At 46.7% G+C, this 27,718-nt stretch overlaps 3 protein-coding genes across 20 annotated transcripts; 2 read left to right on the top strand and 1 right to left on the bottom strand.

Annotated features, from left to right (window-relative positions):
• Positions 1–737: 737 nt before the first annotated feature.
• On the bottom strand, positions 738–24,100 carry rnf157 (ring finger protein 157). 6 transcript variants are annotated; one of them, XM_078103298.1, is made up of 20 exons: positions 23,108–24,093; positions 20,299–20,417; positions 18,271–18,359; positions 17,697–17,846; positions 17,252–17,369; positions 17,095–17,161; positions 16,966–17,009; positions 16,323–16,370; positions 16,081–16,152; positions 15,816–15,975; positions 9,709–9,821; positions 9,378–9,610; positions 8,983–9,085; positions 8,701–8,809; positions 7,559–7,674; positions 7,395–7,457; positions 7,270–7,318; positions 4,829–4,939; positions 3,743–3,777; positions 738–3,083 (listed from the first exon to the last, which is right to left on the bottom strand). In XM_078103298.1, the coding sequence occupies exons 1-19, from the start codon at positions 23,193–23,195 to the stop codon at positions 3,743–3,745; spliced, it is 1,887 nt and encodes a 628-aa protein (XP_077959424.1). In that variant the 5' UTR covers positions 23,196–24,093; the 3' UTR covers positions 738–3,083. The 6 variants fall into 6 exon arrangements, with proteins under 6 accessions (XP_077959424.1, XP_040032573.2, XP_040032569.2 ...); XM_040176639.2 differs by having other exon boundaries at positions 7,559–7,773; XM_040176635.2 differs by lacking the exon at positions 3,743–3,777 and having other exon boundaries at positions 7,559–7,773; positions 23,108–24,100.
• On the top strand, positions 10,432–15,765 carry LOC144407998 (uncharacterized). Its single transcript, XM_078103281.1, has 4 exons — positions 10,432–10,619; positions 10,705–13,597; positions 13,664–15,305; positions 15,443–15,765. Exons 2-4 carry the CDS (start codon positions 10,949–10,951, stop codon positions 15,763–15,765), a joined length of 4,614 nt encoding a protein of 1,537 aa, XP_077959407.1. The 5' UTR covers positions 10,432–10,619; positions 10,705–10,948.
• Positions 23,506–27,320, top strand: srsf2a (serine and arginine rich splicing factor 2a). 13 transcript variants are annotated; one of them, XR_013467744.1, is made up of 5 exons: positions 23,506–24,723; positions 25,108–25,432; positions 25,776–26,061; positions 26,363–26,455; positions 26,878–27,320. XR_013467744.1 is itself a non-coding variant. In XM_040176651.2 (3 exons), exons 1-2 carry the CDS (start codon positions 24,398–24,400, stop codon positions 25,409–25,411), a joined length of 630 nt encoding a protein of 209 aa, XP_040032585.1. In that variant the 5' UTR covers positions 23,506–24,397; the 3' UTR covers positions 25,412–25,432; positions 25,776–26,652. The 13 variants fall into 13 exon arrangements, 3 of the variants coding, with proteins under 3 accessions (XP_040032585.1, XP_040032587.1, XP_040032584.1); XR_005712256.2 differs by having other exon boundaries at positions 25,776–25,989; XR_005712253.2 differs by having other exon boundaries at positions 25,108–26,061.
• The last annotated feature ends 398 nt before the right edge of the window (positions 27,321–27,718 follow it).

The following is a 27,718-nucleotide window of genomic DNA, read 5'->3' on the forward strand; positions in this document are numbered from 1 at the left end:
AGCACTATTATCAAAACAATAAAAGAATTTAAGGCAGGCAAACCAATGATGTTTTGGCTTTGACTTTTGACTTTGACCATTTTGGGTTTGAGCTTTGCGTCGTTGCTCTGTGACAACAAACAACAAAACAACAAACACAAGCTCCATGTTCTCAAACACAACCAGAAATAATGTCCTAGTGTCAAACGTCAAACACATGAACACCATCAAGAATGCTCGCAGCACAGATTCTTACCTGTGAAGATGATCAGGAGGAGAAAAGCCTGGTGCATCATATCTGCACCGGACAGCAGGAGCTGGTCAGCAGGCCCTGGTTTGTCTCACATACGAGATGGATGGGAACAAATAATAAAACTAAGGGAAAGGCAGGTGGAGAGGATTCATCCATATGAAAGCATAATGTGATCTTGTTTTACACTGAATGATAGAGGGTGTAAACCTCAACAGTTTACATCATATGAGAAAGTAGAATTCAATTTAAGCGAAACTTGATCAGCAAAACAACGTGGTAATGACATCAGGGAAGAAAGCAGATTGATCGTCTGTAAACTGTTTGGACAGCACGTGACTTTGCTGGTATAGAAGGGTTTTGGCCTTCAGCTCACACTGAAGTTCATGAACTACTCATGATTCATTCCATTCTCATTAATCACCGTCCTTTTAGTCTGAGTGGTACATTGGATTCTGTTAACACAAATATATGTAGTTGGGCACCTTTAAATCAGTATGAAACATTCTTGCTTGTTTAATATCTTGGTTTATTCATTTTCTTGTTGAAAGCTTATTAAATTATGCCTACGGAGAGACAGGGCTGATACAGTTTGCTGCTTGCAAAGACGAGACCTTTGCGCTGGAAAACGGTGAATATCGTTTATGTTAAAGGAAAAAAAAAACAAATATGACAAATGAAAATAAGGAAAAGCAAACTAATCATCTGTGGGGAAGATGGTTATTTTCAGTTCATAGGGAAGTTATTTATACTGATGGCAGAATTACAAACTGAGTTCTGTGGGGGGAAAAAAAAGATTGTATCAAGCGGCAGAAGAATTTCATTCAGTTGACCATGTTAGGAAACATCTCAGAGCCGCGTTCTTTTTCAGCCACATGAATTAAAGATGACCCCGGGCTGATTTATGAGAGTTCCACATTTTAAATCTACATTACATCTCTCTGACCATTTAGTCGCAGAAACTTTATTGTCCATCTGATGTTTTCTGACACTTTTCACCCCCCAACTATAGAAAAGTGTGTTTTTTGTAGATTCAGGACCCATTCCTTTGACATCATACTGCGGCCGGCGCCAGAGAATACATCATCTACACATTCGGACTATGATCACACAAATGTTTGCAGCTTGGAAATAGCAGTGCAGACCTCTTGACCTTAACAGTCGGGGTCGAGGGAATAGGCAGCCAGCCACTGATGTAGAACACTACAGATGGGAATGATCTGGCGTTGTTTGTATGCAATTGTCCATCATACAGTGATCTACAGAAGGGTGCAGGCTGACCTGGACTAACATGCTTACTCTACAATGGTGCACCGCAAAGTGTGTCGTCTAGGAAACAGAGAATAGTGCATTAAATAATGATGTTGTCCCTTTTCAGTTTATAAATGTGCACAAGTGTGTAAAGCGTTTCATCATTTTTCATTCACATTCTAGTAAACAACACAGTGTTTTGCAACGTATTAAAACACTGCAACAGAGAACATCAACAACTGGGGAAATATACATTAAAGTTATACAAAACCAAAACAACTAAAATCTTCACAAAAACGAGGAGAAAAGGGCTCGTCGAGGTGATATTTATACGAGGATGAACAAAATGCAAGCAAACCAAGGTAACCTAATCTCACATTTTCAAATTATATGTATATAATGTTTTTCTCAGAAAAGGAAATGGCAAAATTGTAATAAAAAAAAAAATACAATAAAACACATTGAACTGTCGGGATTTGAATGCAACAAACACCGTTTGACCTCCACATGAGCCTCTTCCTGCAGGAGACCGAGCTTCGGCATTGTTATTGCTTGGTTGATTTCCATTTGCAATATGCTAATACTGACATGCTAAAATGGAGCTGCAGAAGGAGAGGACGGCGTGGTGTGTGTGTGTGTGTGTGTGTGTGTGTGTGTGTGTGTGTGTGTGTGTGTGTGCGCGTTTATAGGCGTGTGTTTGGAGAACCAGTTTAGGGTTAAAAGTTTTTGATTCATTCCAGTTTTGATGAAAATTGTCTCGCTCCTTCCATTTCAAAGAGATCCACGTTCATTGTCCTACATTCTGCGTGAAGAAGTCTCTTTTTGTTTGTCAGACTTTCTGATCGTGTCGACCAGCGTTTCTTGCCTCATCCGATCGCTTCTGTGTTCACATTCAGCGGAGGTTGTTTGAAAATGATGGCGGGAATGAGAGGAAAACATCAGCAGTTTAAAAGCTTCATGCGAATTTGAGGAGGGAGCTTCCTAATGCGAAGAGAGGAGTCTGCGGGTTTTAGTTTGCTACGGTAAGGTAGCCTGTCAGCTGACTTTTAAATAGTGCACAAACACTTGTTCGATTTAAGAGTTTATAACAGAGAAGACAAAGTACATTAGTAATAAATCAGATTCCCCATCACAGTAGCCCCTGACTGTTTGGCCGGGGGTAGAGGAGAGGGAAGGGGCTTTTAGATAGAGATAGTGTTAAAATACACAGCTGTCATTAGATGTAATAAATAATAATGTAGCAGTAGGCCAATAAATCCCACAACAAACTCCTGTGAGATAAAAGTGCACGGAAATGAGACGTCCCTCTGTTCCTCTTTCCTCCTCTTTCTACGCGTTTCAGCGACAGCATCTGCGACGGATGGAGTGGGGGAGGGGGGGGGCAGTATCCAGCAATGCAGCACTGTTGCCTCATGCCAAGATGCCGAGTCTGGACGGAGGAGTCCATGTGTTTGTTACACGATGAGTGGTCCGCGGCGGGGATGTTTGGGGCTCTGACCGTCCCTGTTCTGGGGCCCCTGATCCTCCCGGTTAATGTTGCTGGTGGAGGTGTGGTGGGTGAGGGGCTCCAGAACAGGCCTGTAACCCCCGAGGTACATCAGCCCTAAAAGGAGAGAAGACGAGAGAGAGAGAGAGAGAGAGAGAGGATTATGCTGAGAAACCTCAAACCCCTTGAAGGACAGTTGTGTTTCCCTGGTGTGAATCAATGTCCCAACACAGAGAAAAAGTAACTAATTTTTTACTAATTTCTCTACTTGTTTGGCAAACCATACTTTTATTTTCCATCCGACTGTTTCATGCCTATTTTCAATATTATTTTGAAAAAAAAAGAGTTGAAAACCAGCTTTGACATTTCCCTGAACAACTCAAAGCCTCACCAACAAACAGCATGGTCCTAAGTCCCAGGGACCAACAGCCAATGACCGACGTGAATTAATGACAGTTTTCATCAATTTTTAATCAATATTATATCATGTCAATCATGAAAGCTACCTCACTTCAACTATTACTGATATAATGCCAGACCTGTGAATGAGAAGGGATAGATGCTGTACAAAAAGACAAAAACTCCCCATCACATTTTTGCGGATATTTGGTGACTATACTCACCGTGTTTTTTCAGGGAATACAACCTTGAATAAAACTGTATCATGACAGACAAAACAAGTCATCAACAAAAGAGGGCGGTTGTTATTGCTCATGCAAACTACAATATACGGTGTACCCTGATATCTGATCTACCATCTAACCATAGCTCCATACCTAGTCCTCAATGTGCACTGGGCACGACTCCTCATCTGTCCATCCGAAAGAAGGCGAAAGAGGGAAGAGAGGAGAAAGATCGGGGGGAAAATATCCGGGAAAAGATAGTAGAAGATGCGAAGAATGGCAGGAGGGGAAACAGAGAGAAATAGAGAGATAACAGAACACTTTTACGACACAGAAAGAGAAAACTTGTCACACCACCAACCATTAAAGACCAAAGAGGTGACGTTAGGTTCAAAGTGAAGATGATAAACCAGGGTTTCAGTGGCTGAGAAGCGTGCAGAGCTAAGCAAGCAAGTTCTAGCCCAAAACGACTCAACTGTTAGTTAAACAACCAACACATACACTTAAATAATATTCATAGGGACAAACGAAATTGACACCTTTAGCTCTCAGCACAGGAACCAGCTGAATGTTTTAAAGCAGGAAGGATGATTGGCAGGGGAGGGACGTAAAATGGAGGTGTGAGAATGAGTTGCAGATGTTTGGCAAAGCGGCTCGGAGCTGCACATGAACTTCAAACTGTGGGAGGGACCAGACTCTTTTCGTTTCTCTCTCCCACAGGAACAGAAATCACAGCATGCAGAAAACGCTCGTCAGACACAAGGGAAGATGCACGCGCGCGCGCGCGCACACACACACACACACACACACACACACAGAAAGACACACCAGGGCTTCAGCTAAAGGAGGGAGAGGAGGGAGTGCACAGCTAACCGCTACGGAATAAAGCAATGAAGCACCAGAAACAACGTCAAAGTGTAGGGATGAAGAGAAGTAGGAAGGTCTTGCATGCTGGGCAAAGATACAACAAACCTCCTCTGGTCACTAACTGCGAGTAAATGAAACATCGAAGGAGTTTTTTTTCTGGTTCCTCCCTAGCTTCAATGTGCATTAGCAAGCTAGCATAGCAAGCTATAGTGTCAGAGATCTGTTAAATCTTCTGACTCACGCACCCTTACGCTCATCTTCCTCACGTTCTTGCCCTCCTCCATCTCTCCTCACCCCTCATCCCTCCCCCCTCGCTCTCATGCCGGGTCCTCAGCTGTCATTTGTCCGCGTTCCCGAGAGGTTGCCACTCACCGGCGAATCGGCTGTCGGGAGCTTGCTCATTATCCAGCCCCAAAGAGGGCGTGTCACAGAGGGCGACGCCCTGATTGTTATTGGCCAACTCTGGACACCCGCTTCGCCCACCTGCAAGCGAGGGCAAAGGTCAAACAAGAGCAGCCAGGCACAGCGGGGAGGGGGGTTTAGGGTGAGTGAGGGAGGGAGGGGGCAGGGTGTTGGCTATGCTGGAACGGTGTAATAAAAAATAGAATACTGCTGCATTTTACCACCGTGTGAATGACTTGCGCACGACAGTTTAAGGGCACCAAAATAGGCTCCTGCGCTCTAATCCCGTGTGTGAGTGCACGTCTTCTGAGACACAAAGACTGACACAACAGCTGTAATACAACAAGTATGATTTGATTCTTGCCGGGTTCATTTTGAAAAACCTAATTAGACACAAATGATGTGTACAAAACGGTATTATTTATTTATTATTTACGGCGAAAAAACAAGCAAAGCACATATTGCCCTCTAAATTTCAGTATAGCAGGAGGGAAATCTTTTTTTCTTTTTCCCGTTGTTTTTTCGTTGGTTAAGTATTTATTTTGTACAAAAGGTTGCAAAACATACAGATACCGACTATTTATTAAATATAACTTATAATGTAGTATAATATTACAATATAACATGATATTATTTAAACATGATTGAGCTTTTAATCTATACTTTAATAGTATTTTTAACATTGCTCGAATTGCACAACACTGTCAATTTTCTCTGGAATTAAAAGTCAGTAAATTGAAATATATAGTATTTTTAACATTGCTCGAATTGCACAACACTGTCAATTTTCTCTGGAATTAAAAGTCAGTAAATTGAAATATATAAAACCTAAACAGCATGCATCTTTTTGTCCATGTTATCTTCTATTTTGTTTTGAAGCTGTAGCCGTGTCCTCTCTCTCAATCATCCCTCCACACAGTGTCGGCTGACACACCGGAGGAAAACTATTCTGCTTTTCTGGTTCCATTTCCTCATTAATTAAGGTTGACAAATATGAACATGAACTCCTTACATAAGCATTTTTCTGCCTTCTCCAGCAGGGCCAGACAACTGATAATGTCATGTTTAATTAAGAGTCTCATGCTTGCAGCAAGCTTCTGTGTGTGTGTGTGTGTGTGTGTGTGTGTGTGTGTGTGTGTGTGTGTGTGTGTGTGTGTGTGCGTGTGTGTGTGCGTGCGCGCTAATGAGTAAGAGGATGACTGGATGATTGGCAGCTCAGCACAGAGACACAGGCAGCACATACAGAAGCTGCCTGGCAAACATTAACATCCGACAGTGCGTGTGCACATTCACAGTCCGTCAGCCAAAGGACTGAAAGGTCATTCGGTAACACACACAGGTAGATTGTTTCAGTCCGGCCTTGGGTGTCAAACACACACATCCACAATCCACAGAGGAACGGATTTACAAATACAAGTTTCAAACCGTTGTCCAATGGCGGTGACCTTGTTCATTTTGCTTCAAGCCTTTCTGGTGATTCACTCACCCAATCAAATTCACTCTCACGCACTTGATCAAAAACACACACAGAGGTGGGTCATGAAGGAGCTTTCCCTCCCATGATGCAGCAGCAAAAAATAAATATAAAAATGTTTGCTAAGTTTAAAGAACATTAAACATGTAATAAATATACCTTATATACATACATTGCATCTACAAGCGCACGCACACACGTTTACACACAAACATTCATAAAGCGGTGCGAATCATGCAAATGCCAGCGAATGGTGTGCAGCAGAACCACGTCTAAACCACAGGATACCTGTGCATGCTCACTTCCTGTTATGGATGAAAAGATGCACCGATCGATTGAAATATGTTCATAATTACTTGATTAGCGCGATAGATTCAGCGATTAGGAGAAAACTATTGTAAAATAAGGGGAATACAAATAACTGACTGACAGACTGAACAATGAGCTGAATCTCACTGTGAAGCGGAGTAAAGAAGATGGGAGCTGCGCATTTTGGCATTTAGTCCGGAATAAATAAACTTGCTTATCTGGCAGATTTGGAGGAACTCTTGAACGAACACGTCTGTTGTTGTTATGAAGTACGGACTTTGGAGGAACTTAACCCTGAATTAGACAATGAATGTTCCGTCTTGTGTTTTAACAAATTAAAGACAGGGACTGTTTTCTTTGGGGTGGGGGACCCGCTCAGGGAGAATCTCTGAGTGTCTCAATGGCGCCTGTGAGGTCATTTATAGGACAATGTCTGACATAGAATCCCTTCATTTGGAAGTGTTGTCATTATTCAGCCATGAACGAATAGGTTTGCTGAAAACAACGATATCGACCACTCGGGCCATAATGTATGAAACGGTGTTCTTCTTTTTCACAGGGCCTGAACGCATTGCAAAGGGAGGTGAGGGGTCAGGGGTGAAAGGTGAGGTATGGTCACCATAGTTACCTTTCCCATTAGACGGGGAGGAGCAGTCCTCTTCAGTGACATCGTTTCCCTGGAGAAAACAGGAAAGAAGCTTTTTAAGACTTGATAAAAGTTTGATGGAGACATAAAATGAGAGTATTACTCACCTCTGCGTCCTGCTCCTCTACTGTCACTGAGGAGTTTGGTTTCTTTGGCTCCTGGGAAAACTCCTGAAAGAAATAAAAGATCCAAACGGAAACAGTCCAACGTGTTCATGAAACATTTTGTGGATCTTAGAGCATATTTCCTCCTCCATCGGCAGATTCCTCACCCCGTCCTGCTGCGATGGTCCTCGGCTCTCCATGGCGGCGTCCTGGTTGTCCTCGCCCTCAGCGTCTCCCCCCTCGTACCCCCCTGGCTCGCCTTCGGCCCCGGCCAGGTAGGACCCTGACATGGAGGACATGGTGTCAGTGCTGATGTGCGAGTGCTGCGAGTGGGACGAGGCCATGGACATCACTGACTGGACCAGGCTGCTGCTCACTGGGTCTGACAGACGGACAGAGACACACATCACGGTCGGGCTTCCTGGTCAGAGGACCGTTGTTTGTCGGTAGTGTGAGATTTCCACCATTTAAAATTCAGAATTACCAACAGCAGATGGCAGGCAAAGAAGAGATGGTTTCTTGTCTTGTTGTCAGATTAAAAGGGAATAGTTCGACGTTTAGAGGAAATGCACTCATTCCCTTTCTTTTTTAATGAATTAGAAGAAGAGATCAATAACACTCTGTGTGTGTGTGTGTGTGTGTGTGTGTGTGTGTGTGTGTGTGTGTGTGTGTGTGTGTGTGTGTGTGTGTGTGCACATTGCAATAAGTACGGAGCCTGAGCCAGGAGGTTGATTATGGTTGAATAAAGCATAACGCTGAGCTGACACATCTAAAGTGTATGTCTGTCAGCACCTCTGAAGCTCAGTTTGTTTAAAAAGGAATAACATTTAGCTCAGAGTATCCCGTCTCCCTTTGATGACACGTATTCTACATCTTACTCGGGTGTACAGGAGTAGCTGTGTAGAGAATAAACGTGTTTTAAGTGATAATTTCATTCATTTCTTCCCAGCTGGAACAACAGTCCTCTCTTCCTGTTTTGTGCCGAAATGTCAAGCAGAAGAACTCTCACAAAAATCCAATTGACGGTGATGATGTATTGATGATAAAATCTTTCATGCAGCAGAGAGTTTTTTGCATCCTGAAGGCAAACATATTATTTTTAAAGCGATTTGATGATTTTATGTTCATTTGTATTTTTTTGTCGTTTATAACATAAATGAATAACTGTGTTGGATTTTGTCTTATGGAAATGGAAGGGATTTTCAATTTTTGTATTTGTTCGCTGTCTTTGTGCGAGGACCAGTTTGAAAACCATATCGGAGACGACATTTTGTCCACGTTTAGTGTAGGTAGACAAACGAGTGTTCACCTTCAGGGGAGGTGATGGTGGAGGAGAGCGGCGTTCCCGTACAGGACGACTGGTCAATCGCTCCAGACGAGGAAAGGGTCAGATTCTCGCTCTCTGGAGTCACGCCACTCTGTAAAACAACATTGAGTTTAGTGAGGAGCTCACAAAGCCACATGTTCCCCAAATACAGAAGAAATGTGTAAAAATCCACAGCTATCAGAAGTGTAAATGTATCTGACACGGAGATAAACATACAACAATGTGTTTTCTCTTTGCCTCCATTTAACACACAAACACACACACCTCCTGCTGCTCTACGGCGAGTTTATGGCAGCAGGCCTCCGATTCACTGCAAGATTTTTCATCCTCCTCCTCAGGAAGAACAGACGAATTCTGGGAGAGTGACCTAAGAAAAACAACAAAAGGAATGAGCCACAGACAAGAACAATAAGAAAGATGCTAGTTGTGGAAATGATCTTCAGCTTTAAAATCGTATGTGTATATAGAAGTTATATATGTAATATGTTTTAGTACAACCAAATAAGCTTAATGAAGTAGCGCTCGTAATACATTTTCTCTGATAAAAGGGACTCTAGCAGAAGTAAATTGATTTTTTGAATATATTCCTACGATTTCAAGCTAGTGTCCCAAAGTCGTCTGCTATTCGGGCAGAAAAAAAAGACATCACCAACACTCACTTTGAGCCACTCTTCTTGAGTTTGAGTCCCTGACTGGAGTTGGAGTGGTCCAGAGGGGAGAGCGAGCGGGCCGTTGCCGGGTGAGGCTCGCTGCCGTACAGGGGCAGCACTCCGGACACGTGGCTGGGACCGGAGTTGAGAGGAGGAGGATTCAGCGAGGAGGTGGTGAGGGGGCCGTTCAAGGCCTCCAGGAGAGACACCACCTCGTATCCTGGAGGGATGTGCTCCGACGCCTGCAAACGAGGAGAGGGAAACACTGGTTAGCTCACTGGGAGTGATTATTACTTACTAGTAGTGACTGTGGGTTTTTTCTGGGTCAGCTGCGTCCCACCGAGTGTTCCTCCGAGTCCGAGGTCTGTGAGGTGATGACGGGGTTGAAGCTGGAAGGTGACAGAGGACTGAGCTTCTTCCTCATGGCTCGGATCTGCAGCAGAGCTCTGAATGCTAAAATAAAAATAAAACAAGATGAAAATATTTATGTGTAAAAATTGTTTGTATATTTAACAACAATTTCAATAACGATTGCACTCGCACTCTATTTTTTTTTTTTTCTAAGACCACGATCAATATTTATTTATGTTTTTGCTGAACGTTGGCAAAGAGGCCACTATTGGAAGTACCAGACAGTATTTATCCTGGAAGGACACATGTGAGAAAGAATTTTGAAAAGCCTGATCTTATCAGCTAAAAAAAAAAAAAAAAAAAGGCAAATAAGTCATGAGCCTGGAATTGCTGCAACAAGCCACAAACGGTCAAGAGCAATACCCAAACTGCAGGACACAGATAAACTTTGTAACGCGTCCTTTAAATTTTGGTTCTCCTTGTTTGTGCTCCCCTTTTCCCATCAGTTGTAGCGGCTATTTAAATTTCTCTTTTTTTTATTTGTACGTGCGCACACCCAAAATGTACCTCTCGGTCTTAACCACGTGTACATCTCTCTTGTCAAGCTACTGAGTCAAATGAACCGTAAGCACGACTCATGTGTAGCCAGATTATTAAACAGCGGATTTAAACAATCCTTTTTTTAATAAAACACTCAGAGTCCCTCATTTCATTCTGTGGCAACCCACGGGTGCAGGTCCCTAGGAGCACCAATCAGCACCAAGGTCAGGTGACTAAAAGGGGATACGCCCCGCCCCCCCCCCGGGAGACAACGAGCGGCACAGCTGCGGCTCATGAGGCTGATGAAGGTGGGCCCCACTATAAAGGACCAACCGTTCCAACAGCCAGGGAGAACTAGACGTGAGTAGGAGCTGACGTCAGGCCGAGGCCTGCGCTAACACATATGCGTTAACCCCTACGGACTTTTCTTCTGTTTTCCCTGCAGTGAGGAGATCGAGTGCTGGACCGTCGAGCGGGACCGAAGGACCCAAACCCTCCAAAGAGGAAGAACTTACTTTGGCTTTTTTTTTCTTTTTGTTTGGACGTTTAGAAATAAATCAAACCTTTTTTGTGCAACCACTCGTGACTCCCAGCAGATTCTTTTTGCCCACACCCGTGGATTGCCACATATGGTGGAGAATGCGGGCGATTCTTTAGTTCCACCGCCGTAACCCCGAAAGCAGGAGACTATGGGAGAAGCAATGGAGGCCGCGATGGCCAGGCTTCTCCAAGCCCAGGCGCAGCAGGTGCAGAGCATGGCAGCCCTTCAGGGGACATTCGACCGGCTGGCTGAGAACTTAACCCCAAGGGCCCCTCACGCGTCCCCAACAGCTCTACTCACAAAGCAGACCCCCGGAGACGATGTGGAGGCCTTCCTTGAGGTCTTCGAACGAACGGCAGAACGTGAAGGCTGGCCGGAAGACAGGTGGGCACACATTCTGGCGCCTTTTCTGACAGGGGACGCCCAGAGGGCGTACCAAGACCTCGGGACCAGGGAGGCTACAGACTACCCAACGCTGAAGGGGGCCATCCTGGCCCACTATGGGCACAATTTAGCCGGCCGCGCCCAGCGGGTCCACGATTGGGTGTACGACCCCCAGGGTCCCGTGCGGAGCCAGGTGGTGCGCCTGGGGAGGCTTACCCGTAGCTGGTTGGTGACCGGGGAGGGTCCAGCTGCCATCGACCGCGTCGTTATGGACCGCTGCATCCGGGCCCTGCCTCTCGACGCCAAGCGATGGGCAGCCCAGAACCACCCCGCGTCGGTGGACGAGCTGATTAACCTACTGGAGAACCATCGGGTCAGCCAGCAGATGACGGCGGGGACATGCCCTGCTCCCCGAGGCCTTGAGGGACGGGCTCCGATCCGGCCATCAGCAACCCTTCTTCGCCCGGCTCCGAGAACCGCTCCGCGCCCAACACCCGACAGGTCTGAGTGGAGATGTTTTTCGTGCGGCCAGTTAGGACATATTGCCCGGCAGTGCCCTGCGGGCGATGTGCCCATGCCCTCCGCCAGCACGGAGGAACAGCACCGCCCAGGGAGGTGCCTCATGACTACCTGTTGGACCCCCCCAATACCCGGCGCCGCAACTGTGCCGGTTCGGGTCGGGAACCAGGACACCTCAGCCCTGATAGATTCGGGTAGTGTGGTTACCCTGATCCGCCCTGAGTGGGCGGAAGGAGAAGAGGGGCCACGCATCGAGGTGACCTGCGTCCATGGGGACCTCAAGGCATATCCAACGAGATGGATCCAGGTGTGTACCCCCCGGGGATCTTTTTCCATACGGGCTGGGCTGGTTCCCGACCTCCCGGTCCCCATGATCATTGGACGCGACTGCCCCATTTTTGAGAGATTTTGGGGTCTGCGACCGAGGGGAGGGCACGATAGGGCCTCCCAGCCAAGACCCATCCGACGCGGGAGACCCAGGGCTGCCTGTGCGGCCCACGCTCCGTCCGGTTCGTCCGACGAGGGCCCCCCGGAAGAGGCAAGACCCCTTCCCCCCTCGCCTTCGACTGCACCAGGAGGCTCCAACCGGGCGGGGGGCCGAACCCCCGATACGGACACCGCTACGGAGGGATCCCAAATCCCCAGAGGGGGGGAGGGCGGGAGCCTTACGGAGTTCTCAGAATTCCCCTTAGTCGCGGACGGGATGGGGAACAGAAAGGGCCAGTTTGCTACAGCCCAGAAAGAAGACGACACCCTGAAACACGCCTGGGCTCGGGTGCTCGCCCACGACGGACAGCCCATCGACCCGGTGAGTGCCTTGTCTTACCCCTTCTTTGTTACAAAAAATTCATTGCTGTATAGGATGTGCCAGAAAGGAGGGCAGACAGTCGAACAGTTAGTAGTCCCTCGCCCCTACACCAGTAAGGTATTGTATCTGGCCCACTCCCACCTTATGGGCGCTCACCTAGGGATGGATAAGACACGGGAGAGGATAGAAACCCGGTTTTACTGGCCCGGCATGAAAAGGGCAGTCGTGGATTATTGCGCCGGCTGCCCAGAGTGCCAACTAGTGGCCCCCCGGCCCTCAGTGAGGCACCCGCTAATCCCCCTGCCAATTATCGAAGAACCATTCGAGCGACTTGCCATGGACATTGTAGGTCCACTGCCCAAAACTAGTAGGGGTCATCGATACATCCTAGTGATCATAGACTATGCAACCAGATACCCGGAAGCTCTACCACTGCGAGCTGCCACCGCCAAAGCGGTGGGTAAAGAATTGTTCTTATTGTTCAGTAGGGTAGGAATAGCAAAGGAAATCCTCACTGACCAGGGCACTTGTTTCATGTCAAGGGTTTTAAAAGAAATGTTAAGACTGCTACAGGTGAAGCAACTACGAACATCAGTTTATCACCCCCAAACGGACGGCCTGGTAGAACGGTTCAACCAGACGCTAAAACGGATGCTTAAGAAGGTAATGGAGGCCGATGGGAAGAACTGGGACCAATTGCTACCCTACGTTCTGTTTGGGGTAAGAGAAGTGCCTCAGGCGTCCACAGGGTTCTCCCCGTTCGAGCTGCTGTACGGGAGAAGACCCCGCGGACTTTTAGACATCGCTAAGGAAGCCTGGGAGAGTCAGCCTTCACCCCATCGCACCATCATCGAGCACGTGGACCAAATGAGGACCCGGATGGCCCAAGTCTGGCCAGTAGTGAGGGAACACCTGCAACAGGCACAGCAGGCCCAAGCCAGAGTGTACAATCGGGGTGCCCAGGTACGTGCCTTCCAACCAGGAGAACGTGTTCTTGTGTTGGTCCCCAGCGCAGACTGCAAGTTCCTGGCTAAGTGGCAGGGACCCTATGAGGTGGTGACACGGGTCAATGAAGCCAACTATCAGGTACGTCAGCCTGGCCGGCGCAGGCCCCTACAACTCTACCATGTTAACCTTCTTAAAAAATGGCAGAGTCTTCCAGGACCGCCGGCGCAACCCACCCCGGCCCTTACCGCTCGGATCCCGTTACCGAATGTGCCCATGGGAGACCATCTCAGCCCGAGTCAGCTGCAAGACCTACGTGAGGTAGTGTGGCAGCACCTGGATGTCTTCTCCGACCTGCCGGGCAGGACCGCCGTGGCCACCCATGACATAAGGACCGAGCCAGGAGTAACGGTTCGGGTGAAGCCGTATCGTGTCCCCGAGGCGAGGAGAGAGGCCATCAGGCAGGAGGTGAGTAGAATGCTCCAGCTGGGGGTCATTGAGGAGTCCCACAGTGCCTGGTCCAGCCCAGTGGTACTGGTGCCCAAGCCAGATGGCTCTTACCGTTTTTGCAATGACTTTCGTAGACTCAATGACGCCTCCCAGTTCGATGCCTATCCTATGCCCAGGGTGGATGAACTGATAGACCGGCTGGGAACGGCCCGTTTCATCTCCACCTTGGACCTCACCAAAGGCTACTGGCAGGTTCCGCTGACAACTCGGGCCAGAGAGAAGACGGCCTTCGCCACCCCCGAAGGCCTATATCAGTACACCGTGTTGCCCTTTGGTGTCCATGGAGCCCCCGCCACATTCCAGCGGTTAATGGACAAGATTCTCCGGCCGCACCAAGGGTATGCCGCAGCCTATATCGATGACATTGTAATTCACAGCGACGACTGGGAGACTCACCTGAGCCGACTGAGAGCTGTTCTGGGGGCCCTTCGCGGGGCAGGCCTCACGGCAAACCCAAAGAAGTGCCGGCTGGGCCTAGAGGAAGCTTCTTACCTGGGCTACCGCATAGGACGGGGCAACGTGCGACCCCAGGATGCCAAGGTAGAGGCCATTCTCAGCTGGCCAAGACCCAAGACCAAGCGCCAGGTCAAATCATTCCTAGGTTTGGTGGGGTATTACCAGAGGTTCATTCCCCGCTACGCAACTATGGCAGCCCCCTTGCATGACCTGACGAGAAAACGGGGGCCGGACAAGGTCAAATGGAACACCGAAGCTAACGGGGCCTTTGAGTGCCTACGACAGGCTTTGTGCACCAAACCGGTGCTAGTAACGCCTGCCTTCTCTCTCCCATTCCTAGTCCACACAGATGCGTCGGAAGTGGGACTGGGCGCAGTACTATCTCAGGTACGAGACGGAGAGGAGCACCCGGTGATGTATATCAGCCGAAAGTTTCTGCCAAACGAACGCGCTTACTCTACTGTGGAGAAGGAGGCGCTCGCCATAAAATGGGCACTGGACAAGCTTCGCTACTACCTCCTGGGGCGGAGTTTCACCCTGGTGACCGACCATGCCCCCCTGAAATGGATGGCGCAGGCAAAGGACTCCAACGCCAGGGTCACCCGCTGGTTCCTGACCCTCCAGGACTATAAATTCACGGTGGAGCACCGACCAGGGAAGGAACATGCTAACGCGGATGCACTGTCCCGGCGGGACGTTTGTATGTGGGCGGGACGGCGGGGTCCCGGCTTTCTGCTGGGGTGGGGGAGTTGTGGCAACCCACGGGTGCAGGTCCCTAGGAGCACCAATCAGCACCAAGGTCAGGTGACTAAAAGGGGATACGCCCCGCCCCCCCCCCGGGAGACAACGAGCGGCACAGCTGCGGCTCATGAGGCTGATGAAGGTGGGCCCCACTATAAAGGACCAACCGTTCCAACAGCCAGGGAGAACTAGACGTGAGTAGGAGCTGACGTCAGGCCGAGGCCTGCGCTAACACATATGCGTTAACCCCTACGGACTTTTCTTCTGTTTTCCCTGCAGTGAGGAGATCGAGTGCTGGACCGTCGAGCGGGACCGAAGGACCCAAACCCTCCAAAGAGGAAGAACTTACTTTGGCTTTTTTTTTCTTTTTGTTTGGACGTTTAGAAATAAATCAAACCTTTTTTGTGCAACCACTCGTGACTCCCAGCAGATTCTTTTTGCCCACACCCGTGGATTGCCACAATTCCTTCGTATTAATTTCGGCTCCCTTTTGTACTACTGTTGAATTGAAATTTTACAGGCCGCATTACCGCTGTTGGAAAACCGCTTTCCTCCATTTTATCTATTCTCGGGAGAGGAAAGGGGGGTTTCTAGAACTCTAATTATGGATACCGTTTCCTCGTCGTAGTGGGCGGAGAAGGGGGGGACTCACGCAGCCTGCAGATGGGGCAGCAGTTGGCCTGGTAGCGCAGAGTGTCCGCGCAGGCGTTGCAGAGACACAGGTGTCGGCACGGCAGGATGAGTGTGTCTCGCACGTCTGACAAACACACCACACACTCGGCACTGTTGTCACTGATCTCGTCGTCAGCGACCTGGAGACATAAAACATTTGAATATGAGAAGGCAGATGGTGTATTTTGCTACACTGCCTGTAACTCACTCAAAGAGGATCACAATGGAGAAAGTGAGATTTTTACCTTTGATTCCTGGCTGTTGTATTTGTTCTCTATGCCGTAGATCTCCTGCAGTAGATAACTCACTCCGTCCACCTGAGGAAAGGAGCGTAGTAAAGAATGACGGCTGCGGGTCTTATGAGTTCAGAGGTAAAGTTGAAGAGAAGAATAAAAACATTCTGAATCCTTTGTCTTTCAAAAGCATTTCAAAAAAATCTTTCACAAATGGAGGATGGAAGAGAGAAAAGAAAAACAGGTTCATTCACCACTTGTTTCTGCTTCAGAGGCTTCACACAGTAGCTTCCATCCATGTGCTGCAGAAGGAAGAACAAGCTGTTTATTCATTTATTCAAAGAAATGATTTGGAAAGCCCTTAATTTTCTTTTCTTTTGCGTTGTTTAAATTCATCCACAGCTGTGCAGAAGACTTCTCATGTTGCAGGTTAGAGAGTAGTTTGGCCTCCAGAGCACAATTTTTAATTAAGAACCGCCCAAAACATAAGATGGTTATCTTATCTGGGGCCGCCCTCCAGAAGAGTAACTTTGCGTGTCTTTTGTAATGACATATATTGTGATATTTTGATTTGAAGTCAGATATTCTCTGGTTATCACGATGTCAAAATCCAAAAGGTACAAAAGGCTGAAAGGTTCTTAGATAAATCTTCTGATGACTATGAACACAATATGAAAGGTTTCAAACTCAAGACAGCATTACGCATTACGAAGAACAAGAAAAAATCTGAAAATACCAATATTTTAGGAGCCTTTTGGCATTTCTGCTACAAAAGTCACTAAAACAAAACCAATCACCAAAATATCTACTGAAATATTCTCTTGACGATAAATAGTTTTGGCAACGTCTGTGGAACCTAAACTGAGAACACGCTGTGCCTTCCAGAGTCTCTCTTACCTTTTCAAATGTAGCCAGCAGTATGTGAGAGTGGCCCAAGTGTTCTGTAAAGAAACAAAAATATTTCCCTACAATTCAGAAGCTCTGCGCCGACATCAGACCATCGGCGTGACGAGCACATGAACTTACCTTCCCCCTCGTCTACGACGGCCTGCACCACCATGGGGAAAACCTCTTTGTCCACGTCGAACAGCAGCTGTGGGGAGAAAGCAGAATTCTATCGGCCCCTGACGACTGCCTCGGACGTGCGTTTCGGCTGTCAGCTGACCGGGCGCCAGCCGCTTACCTCCTCGTCGGCCCACTCGCTGAGGTTGACGGTGTGTGACGGCAGACTGAACTGCTGGCCCACTCCCCTCTTGAAGTGCACCGTCTCCGACTGCAGGGAGCTGTCCTGCGGCAGGTAACTGCAGGAGGACGGGCAGAGTCGGTCAATGCGCTCAAAATACGTAGAATCATAATACTGATTCTGATCAAATTAGTATGTGCTGATAACCATTTGGGCAATAATTGTCTCGAAATCTTACTGTCTAACTCAACACTCCCCAAAGGAGACTGAAACAATCAATACTACTTTTGAGGAAACAGTGTTTAAGTTAGTAACTTAGTAACTTGTTATTATGCTAAAATAAATGACACGTTTTTAACATTGGAGTGGAAGTAATTGTGAGCGATTCGAATTTGGAATCAAATATTTTTCACATGGAACCACTGTTCACCATCCTTCCACTTACACTGGCACACCATTGTGAAACTCCTCCACGGCCTGGTAATAGATGGTTATGGCGACCTGGGTGTCCGCGTCAAAGGTGAACTCTACGTTGTAGCAGGCTCTGTTCTTTCCCGCCTCCTCGTCCCCCGGCAGCTTCAGGTCCTCGCTGCACCTGTGAGCCGAGGACAGAGATCTCAGAAGGGTTCAAGACGTATTTGCTTTTGAGTAAATGAGTTAAAACGAGCGCGGAATCAAAACTACAAACTCCAGCTACAAAATGACAGGTGTGTTTATTTATTGTTATTGTAATTAACATGCATCTTTGGATCACTTCCCATATTTGTTTGATCACAACATTGTTTTTGTGTATGTGTGTCTATGTCCTATTTTCATGGATATTTCTTGCCTTTGACTTGGTTACTTGTGGTGCTTAGCTGTGTTTTTCTTTTCTTTTTTAGGTTTGCATAGAGAAAAGTAAATATAAATGACGAGCAAAAACTGCTATCCCTTGAATTAGCTGTTGTAACTTGTTGTCTAAAGTTAACAGCGGTGCAATGAGGGGTTACGTGGATGCTATTGTGGATAGAGGTGCGTACCGTACGAGCCGCAGCGTGTCCTTGCGGATGTTAATAAGGCTTCTTAGCGTCTTTACTGGTTCCTGAGGTGGAGGGGCCGCGTATGGGAACTGAAAACAAAACCAAAAATAGCCGGAAAATACATGTTATGAGGCTGAGGAGAGGTAGCATTCATTGTCCCTAAAACCAGCCCCGACATAATCGCAGGGAGTTCACGGCGGCTCCTGGTTTAACCTTTACGCCGGCGCTTCGGTTGGTCACCGAATCCGTGCTGAGCCGGACTAAAAGAATGTTGCTCCGATTGTGTCTTTCCAGGAAAAGGCCCTGACACCTCAGACAGCGTTCAGCTGCATTTCTGCACACGCAGGCAGCACGGGGGTGTAAAACAGGCCAGGGTCGACCAGTCTTTATTTCAAAGACCGGAGCAAGTGAAGATTACTGCATCAGGTAACAAATACCATATTTTGACCATTTTCTCTTGCGACCAACCTGATCTTTAGAGGTTAAAAGAAACAGCAATATCAAAGACTCTGGAGTTGCATTTCTGCATAACCTTCAAACCCATTATGCGGTTCACTTCAGTGTTTGAAGCCTGAAGCTGCTGACTGAGAGTAAGAGGAGAGCCGAGGTGGTTTGACGGAAACATGCAGGATGCGGTACCTCGGCACTACAAGCCCTCATCTGTCCATGTTGGTGTGTGCGAATAGAAGCGTGCTTGTGCAGTTTTGAATGGCCCCAAATGCGGCACTTATACACATCTGGGCTCAGCGGGAGTCCCGCCTGTAAACTACACAAACAAACACACACGCAGTAATAGATGGTGAAAGGGACCATTCATTAGGAAACTCACAGGAATCAGTGTGTGTGTGTGTCTCATGAGGTATTAAAAATCATCAGCGCTCAGACCACATTTCATGTACATGCTTTAGGACAAGCTGAAACAAAACAGGAGTTTTGATGCAGGTATTGGTTTGGTCTATTCTATTTATTCCCACAATGCTGATGTCAAAAGCCAATAGCGGTTTAGATACCAGCCGGCCATTCAAAGGTCGTGAATGGCCGAGCTCCATTGCGGGTTGGATGGCTGAAAATCCATTTTGTGAATCTACGTTCTCCATGCAGGAGTTTGTGAAAACCCCTTAATATAACCCCGGCCGTTATCCTATTTGTAGAGCGGTGCGAGAGACCGAGAACACAACAACTGCGGTTGGTTTTATGATCCCACGGCTCCATCTGCTTAGAAACCACCGAACATTACATAAGGCTGGTAAAGCTCCACACCCACACAACCAAAAAATCACCAGCTGCCTCCTGCGCCCACATGAGGATTATAGACGCCCACATAAAATCGGGAGAAATACTGCACTCCTAATTTTAACCCTGGTCTAGACTGTAACACCAGCGCTACTGAGAGCAGAGCCCCGTCACATCAGTCACATCAGCTGCCCCGTAATAAATAATCAAAAAAAGACATCAACTCAGAGCCTTTCAATCTGGGACCAATGACATCCAGCTTCTTTTGAGCCGCAGCTTTCATCAGTGACCTTCAGGGCCACGATTGGGTTGATTGAAACCCTCCGGCAGAAACCGCCGCGACTGTCATGTCTTTATTGTTTTTTAATTGGCTTGACAGGATGACAAGCTGAAAAAATAAATGTCAATAAGTGACAAGTGCCTGAAAGACGGTTAAATGCCGCTGCAGGAGGCGCAGCTACTGAAATGTATCTGCTCTGTTTAAGAGACAACAAAACCTTTCGGTTGTAATTGTAAAAAGAAAACTATAACCCAAAAGTGGTTGATCGCTGATTGATTGATAATAAAAATACAGTTGAAGCCATTCTACCTCATTTCTTTTCCCCCCCCCCGTTTACGTTCATATAATCGTGATGCATTTTTTTCATTTTAGAACAAAACATTGAAAACTTTCAAACTCAAATGTTGTCTCGTCTGTATATGACGTGATCGAGAGCTCAACAACAAACCTGTGCAGAGGTTGTGGTTTGGGTTTTTGACCTTTCACCCACAGCTTAAGTGAGTTAGAACACCTACCGCCACTGGTCTGGTACCCAGGAAGTTAAGGTCCGTGTTTTCCCCGAATAGGTAACCCTCTGGATGGGTGGAGTCAAACTTCTCTCCTCCCATGATGAAATGGCTGGCGAAGTAACTGCCTGCACGCAGAGAATGATCTTTTAATGCACATAACTCAACAAACAAAAAACATCACATCATCTGACAAAACTGTTGATAAACAGCATTGCTGTGCTATGCAGTCGTGAACAATGCCTCCCAATGCGGTGCTTTAAGTGATCGTGCACACTAGTTATTTCTATTTTGTGTTCATTCATGGATTCATAAAAAAAAAAAGTTTATGGAAGAATTTCAGTAGCCACTAAAGAACTGTTTTCATTTAGCAAATAATAGAACAACTCTGAAAATCATTTCCATTTAGTAAATATTTACAGGTTGCAAAGGTCGTTTTTGGCCCCCCAGCTATTCAAATAGTGAAGCAAGAACGGATGCCACAGTTCAAGTGGATGCTGTTGTTATAGGAAAGTATGTTTTTAGGGTTGAATAACAAACAATAATACTGTTAAAATCTCAGCCGTCTCGCTCGAGCTGCCAATTCTTCCGACGTGACACCTCACTGGAAACATTAACATTGCCCTTCATCATTTGAACCAGACATATCCTAAAATCATCAATTGCAAATGGCAGGTACAACTACAAATGGGTTGTCAAGAAGGATTTAAGAAGACCACCGAAGGCCTGTAACCCAGCGTTGTGTTGTTGTCGGGTGTCCAGCAGCTCGTCCGCCTGTTTACCGAGATGAAACTAAATAGACGTTGTGTCTGTTAATGACATAGTGAGACGATATCGTAAGACTTTGATGGTGGTTTGGAGTCTTTAAATACACGTTGGACAGGTGAGTTGTGTATCTGCTGGAAGGACATCTAGTCTGGCAACTCGCCCTTTTAATAACGCCGGCGAGGAGGAAGGGGGTTAGATGCTCTGAAATTAAAGCCATTCACACTGGAAAAAAATAGATTATGAACTATAGAAAGGGCCAATGGCGACGCACAGTCTTTGTCACCTTATTATTGAGGCTTTGTCACCAAATCCAAGAAAACAGGAACTGGGGCTGACGGATCAGTTTCACCAGCAACCTCTACAACCAAGATCCAATGAGGACTATTAAGTCACAAATTCAGCTAAATTATGTGTAGGGGGGCGAGTAATGGCAGCTGCAATTGAACAGATTTTCCTTCTTCACCGCATAACACCACCATAAAATCTGAGATTATTATATCAGAAAATCAACTGACGTGTCTCATCTGGCTACAACAAATCTCTATTAAATTCTCCAATTTGGTTCGAGGTTTCCTTCTGTGGGAGATTCCCAATTACTCTAAGTCTTTGTTACGATGGAATTGAAAAAGCAATAACATCGGAGGGTAATATTGGATTACAAAACCCAGTGGGGAGATAAACACGGTGATGCAATCAGAAAATGTCACACAGGGGAACAATAACGGGACGGATTAAAAACACAGACGTCTGCACGTGGGTCCAAAAGAGGATTTCTGAGTTGGGTAACCTTTGTTTGAGAGAGGGAGGTTCTGAATAGTTTGAAAGGTTTTGATAGGTAAATACTTGAAATATTGTATCAACATTCAATTTGTCAAAATTACAATAAGATAATCCCGGACCAAAGGGTTTTAGATGGGTTGAGGAGCAGAAAAGAAGTAGTTGAGCAACAGAAAATTAAGAAATTTAAAAAAAAATGGTGTTGGTCCAACAAAAAAAAAAATGTTGATGTCACATTGTGTTGTGGGTAATTTCCCCAATTTTCCAAAGTTTACCTACAAAAAATGTTTCTATTATCCAGAAAATAATTGACACTTGAATCGATCATACTTGGGAATAAGATGTATCCCAATTCATGTATTCATTTCATCGTCATTTAAGATCAATTGGAACCAACATTTTTTAATTTTTAATGGGTAAATTAAAAAAGCACCAACGCCAAATATTGTCTACTTCCATATTTAGAAATTTGAAGGTTTTCTGCATTTTTCAGTTTATTATCATAATGAATTCAACATTTTGGGCTTTGGGAGCTTTTTGCATGAGTCAACATTGGCTCTGCGAAATAGTGTTTGGACATGTTTATGACAAAATGTCACATTGTGTACAATTAAAAACACTGGAAAATGAGGGAGGATAAATGAAATATTGGTTGCACTCTCCACTGCTCCACTGCTCCAATGCATAACTCCACTGTTAATGGATAGGTCGATCTTTTCATTATCATCCCCTTAGGCTCCATCTTACTTATTTATTTTACAGTCAGACCGAAGCATATGCCATCAACACATGCTCCCTGGCAGATGCTCACAGAGGATACGAGATAAGAGCGGATCCTTGCTATGTATCTGACGATCTGCAAATGGATGAAAATAAAATATATGCTTGTATAAAAAAGGGGAATTAACATAATAACTAAAAAGGTAGATATGTCTGTGTTTTGTTCTCTTTCGCATGGGAAATCCATCTAGGTGCAGTGCCAGAAATGCAATAGAATACAATATGCAATGTAATTAATACGCAGAGATGAAACTATGGCAATGCACAATTTACAGATGTTAAAGGGGAATTTAGGAAGTAAGACAGCATGAAAAACCAGGGTCTCCACAGGTAGCACCTGGAGGTTAAAGGCCAAAATACCCCGAAGGCCTACAGGAAGGTGGTGATGGTTTTCATCCGACTCCATGCATCTCATAGACACCAAGAAACCATCTGCAGTTTATTTTGAAAAAAAAACCAACAACGTTTAACGGTTATCCTGACGGCTGCTTACCAGATTTCGGTGGATAACGGTACACCGAACTGGACGGAATGTCCAGTTCTTCCACGCCTATGTTTTGTCTGCTTGTTAAAGCTCCCATTTCCAGTCACATAAAGACCACACGGACTAACGGGCATAACACTCCGGGTTCGCGATGTTATTCCCGATTTTTTAATCCAGTTCTCGCTGCCCTGTCCATTTCTGTCGGGTCCGAGCCCCGCCGTGAATGTGACCGTCCTGGCGGATTAGTGGTTGTTCTCTTCGCTGATTATCCTCCTCCTCCTCCGCCGTGGTCAATATCTCGTTTGTGAGCCGGAAAAAAAAAATTAAAATCCGTTGGCGTCCCTTTAACGGCGTAGCGGCGCTGTCATGGTGGGCGGTCGGGTAGTAGCAAGCCGAACGAAAGAAACGTCCCCCGGGGGTGTGTGGCTCAAAACAGCCGCGTTTCAGTCGAGCCTCTCCCGGCCCGCTGGACGTCGGTCACACGTCTCCGGCGATGCTGGTTGTCGGATCCTGTCAAAGATCTCCGAGGCTCCCCGTGACGGCAGGCAGGGAGAAATCCGGGCCGTGTGTGTATGTGTGTGTTTTGCGCAGTCCTTCTCTCTCCGGCGGCAGCTAGTGCCGATCCGCTTTGTAACGTGACCCCCCTACGCCACACTGCAGTGCGGAGAGGACGGCCCTGTGGGATACACGGAGCAACAAAAAAACTACATTACCCGGTGCGAATCTTTTCACTGCACTCTCCCTTTAGCTGACGCAAGGCTAACGTTAGCTACCAACCATCTGGTGGGCCAACCATCGTATGCACTCATATATCCACCATATCGACGCTGGTGGAAAGGCGAGTGAAACCAGCTCAACAACAACACATACTGTCACGATGATATAACACGTTTTTTTTGTTCCACAACTGAATGTGATGGTGGGACGTTTTAATAAAACTACATGGGATGGGACAAAGGCAGAGCTGCTGCTCACTTCAATGTAACGTCAGCTCCTAGCGCCCCCTCGCCGGCAGGGGGCGGCGTAACGATCAACGTGACGGGAAGAGGCCGCCGAGGAGCCAATCAGCGCGGGCCAACACGGGCGCAAAGAAAGAGGGAAGGAAGCGCTACAGCCGCCATTTCACGTGGATGTTGTGCAGTAGAGAGACGACAATCGTAAAACTGGGAGGATTTACCATAATTTGAACCAAGTAAACCAATTGGAGATTGATAAACCAGTGCTGACCATTCAGCGTACGACAGGGACTGACGGCTTTCGAGTTTTCCCGGTCGGCTCTGTTGCTAGGAGACGACGGCCATGAGCTACGGTAGGGCGCCGCCGGACGTCGAGGGTATGACCTCCCTGAAAGTGGACAACCTGACTTACCGAACTTCGCCGGAGACTCTGCGACGGGTTTTCGAGAAGTACGGCCGCGTGGGAGACGTGTACATACCCCGCGACAGGTACACCAAGGAGAGCCGCGGGTTCGCCTTTGTGCGGTTCCTGGACAAGCGCGACGCCGAAGACGCCATGGACGCGATGGACGGCGCGCTGCTTGACGGGCGCGAGCTTCGGGTGCAGATGGCGCGCTACGGGCGACCTCCGGATTCCATGTACAGCCGGAGAGGCGCTCCGCCACGCCGGTACGAAGGAGGGTGCAGGGGGGGCTGAAGGAAATATTTTACGCTAGTCTTCTAAAGATAATGACGAGAAAGTAGGGCAAAAGGATAATGACTTTTAATGAAATAATTCACTGTTGGTATAGTTAATAATATAGGATGGCACGTCGTTATACTAAAAAATGTTTGCGTCCATTATAGTCGTTTGGAAGTGATCTGATTACTGTGTTGATTAATACTTCTTCAGATTATCATCTGTTATTCATTAAGTATCATCTACCTCATTACTTTGCTGCTCATTAACAAACATGAAAATGTTCTGTCTCGTTAGACTTGGTGGGTTTCCATCTTTATTTTTAGGTTGGCTCCTGTTGTTTACATTTAAGTGCCTTCTCTCTCCACCTGCAGCCGCTCAGCCAGCCCTCGTCGTCGCAGGCGAAGCCGCTCCAGGAGCAGAAGCCGTTCCCGCTCCAGGAGCCGCCACCACTACAGCCGATCCAGGTCCCGCTCCGATTCCAGATCCAGGTCCAAGTCTAAATCCAAATCCAAGTCCAGGACCCCCAGACGGAGCAAGACAAAGTCTCCATCCAGGTCCCGGTCCTCCAAGTCCAGAAGTCGAACCCCGCCTTCCAACAGAGGTTCCAAATCGAGGTCCCGCTCCAAATCCAAGAGCAGGCCTAAATCTCCAGGAGACAACGGAACAGAGAATTGATCCGGACTTGGACATATGAAGGTATTCAGGGGAAATAGGGGGGATTTTCTTATTTGCTTCAAATATTATATCTGAAATGGCTTCCTCTCGTCACTTGGGTTAGTATTCTGCAGTCTTGTTCCTGCGTTAGTCATTTGCACACAAGCAACAATGTCAGCATAATCCTGACTATTTTTAAGAAATAAATATTAAATAATTGTGACTGACGTCCACGTTCTGTATTTGCATTTAGTTTGCTTGTATGTTCAACAAATCTAAAGCAAACACAGACCGCAGGAGATTTGGGGTGTGTGTACACGGGAGGGACGTGGGGTTCTGCACTCAAAAAAACCGTTCACCTAAATGTGGAATTCTTTCCTCCAAGCTGCGGAGTCCTGTTTGCAAAGGGAGGAGGAGGAGATGGGGGTGTGGCAGTTTGAGAGCAGTTAGTGTGTGACCCGCCCATGTGACCTGCCTGTTGCTGAGAGCGATGGCCGTTGCTAAGGAGCAGGTCACCGAGGCAACAGTGGTTGCTATGGAGCAGGTCGTCAATGGCGGTGGTTCGGGCTGTCTGTTGGTGTATGAGGTGGTGTGGTGAGGTACGTTCGAGGGGATCACAGGCACTGAGCACTGTTCCCACCTCCACCTCTCACAAAGGGAACGGACCCGAGGTTTGTTTTTCAAATTCGCCCGAGTGTAAGAGTCTTGTTGGAGTTAGTTTTACAGGACAGGAGAGGAGATGGAGGGGAGGGGGGGGGGGAGATAAAGGTTTGTAACCAAATGTGAAAATTGATCAAATGTTAGCTATACATGCAGCTGGATGCCCAGGGGAATAAAATGCAGTTTGATTAAATGTTTGGTGTCAGGGGAAAGACTATTAGACAGGGGGTGTATTTTAAACATCCAGCTGCTGGAGTTTTGGGGCGCCATTTTGTTTTGCACTCCTTAACTCTCTTGTGTCTTTCCTTGCAGATCTCAGAGGATTGAGTCTTTGCTGAGGACATCTGGAAGGGTCTCGCATTGAGCAAGTGGACTCTACTATTACCACTGATAGCAGACTGAAAGGTTATTGGAGCTTGGTCTAAAATGTTTTAATTTGACCCAATTCACACAAATGAATTCTGAAACTTTGATGTGTTCATTGTTTGTAAAGTTGAGCATTTTGGGAAAGGATTTGTAAGGAGTTTTTCTCAATTGTTTTTCTGTTTTTGCATTTTGATTAAACATCTTATTTTCAATAAAATCTCTTGTTTAAGACTTTCTAGATGCGTATGAGAGAGTTTTACTTGCAGGTTGTCATGTTGGATGTTCAAAGTCTTTACAGCACTCTGTCTTCCTGTAAAGGCAAAACATAACATTGCTTTGCCACTCAATCCGTGGCTTGTTTATCCAGCAGCATACGTTTTCTGTAAAATCTCTTTTCTGTCTGGTTAAAGTTGCTTTCCTATGACTCTAACCCTCTTTCTTGTGTATCTTTTGTGCACTAGGCGCAGTTGTGTAGCAGTTGAGTATTGCTGGTTAGCTGTTAAGATGCAGTGCGGTGGTGACATGGTGTGGCGTGTTGCGGTGCTGAGTGCCCGGCACTGTTCCGGGGCTCGACCCTGCGCTGCCGTTTGCCGGTTTGTAAGCTCACAGGTGTGGCAGATCATCCATCCTCTCCTGGCCCATGCCCCCCCCCCCCCCCCTCCCCCCACTGCTGTACAGATTCTCTCCTTTCCTTTTTCTCTATATTCTCACTCCTCTCCTTCCCCGTTCTGTTATAATTAGCTCTGCTCGCCTTGTTTTTCTCAATTGGGTCCAGTAGGACTCCGAGTGGAGGGTTTAAAGGGCAGTTCATCCTGCTCAATGTATTTCATTCCCCCGTGAATCTCTCAAATGTGGTGTAGTTGCTTCAGGTGAATGCTAATAAACATCTTTTGTTGTTCATGAATTGTTTTTGTGTCATTGCCAGAAACCGTGTCCTAAAGATGATTGTAATACGATATGACTCTAAAGAAGAAATTGGGCCGTGTTTGTGGTAATGTTCTATATGTACTCCGAGTGCATACATGTTTTAGTGAGACAACACAGTTGGGGGTTATTGTTGGTAAACCTGTGATGCAACCACATATTAAAGTTCTAGATAGCATCAGTGATCATTTATATCTATGGTCAGATCAACCCATTTAGCACAAAATGAGCAGTGGGCAAAACTTCCAAGAAAGCTGTTATGAAGATGTGTTCAGTAGGAAACATTGTGTGTCCAGCAAAGACAAATGCTCTATTCAAAGCTCAGATCTCCTTAAAATATCCGAATTATTCAAATAAAGGTCTCCGAATAACACTCCG

The sequence above is a fragment of the Gasterosteus aculeatus genome, chromosome 5, assembly GCF_964276395.1.
Source record: "Gasterosteus aculeatus chromosome 5, fGasAcu3.hap1.1, whole genome shotgun sequence".
NCBI lineage: Eukaryota > Metazoa > Chordata > Actinopteri > Perciformes > Gasterosteidae > Gasterosteus > Gasterosteus aculeatus.

Bases quoted from the DNA above. Each gene is read 5' to 3' on its own strand.
- rnf157 (XM_040176635.2), bottom strand. From the start codon at position 23,195: ATGGGAGCTTTAACAAGCAGACAAAACATAGGCGTGGAAGAACTGGAC. The intron at 18,360-20,298 runs GTAGGTGTTCTA...TTTTGTTTTCAG, and splicing joins TGGGTACCAGACCAGTGGCG to TTCCCATACGCGGCCCCTCC. The intron at 9,611-9,708 runs GTGGGACGCAGC...CCTCGTTTGCAG, and splicing joins CGGACTCGGAGGAACACTCG to GCGTCGGAGCACATCCCTCC.
- srsf2a (XM_040176650.2), top strand. From the start codon at position 24,398: ATGAGCTACGGTAGGGCGCCGCCGGACGTCGAGGGTATGACCTCCCTG. The intron at 24,724-25,107 runs GTACGAAGGAGG...CTCCACCTGCAG, and splicing joins AGAGGCGCTCCGCCACGCCG to CCGCTCAGCCAGCCCTCGTC.
- LOC144407998 (XM_078103281.1), top strand. From the start codon at position 10,949: ATGGGAGAAGCAATGGAGGCCGCGATGGCCAGGCTTCTCCAAGCCCAG. The intron at 13,598-13,663 runs GTACGTCAGCCT...AAAAAATGGCAG, and splicing joins TCAATGAAGCCAACTATCAG to AGTCTTCCAGGACCGCCGGC. The intron at 15,306-15,442 runs GTGGGCCCCACT...TTTTCCCTGCAG, and splicing joins GGCTCATGAGGCTGATGAAG to TGAGGAGATCGAGTGCTGGA.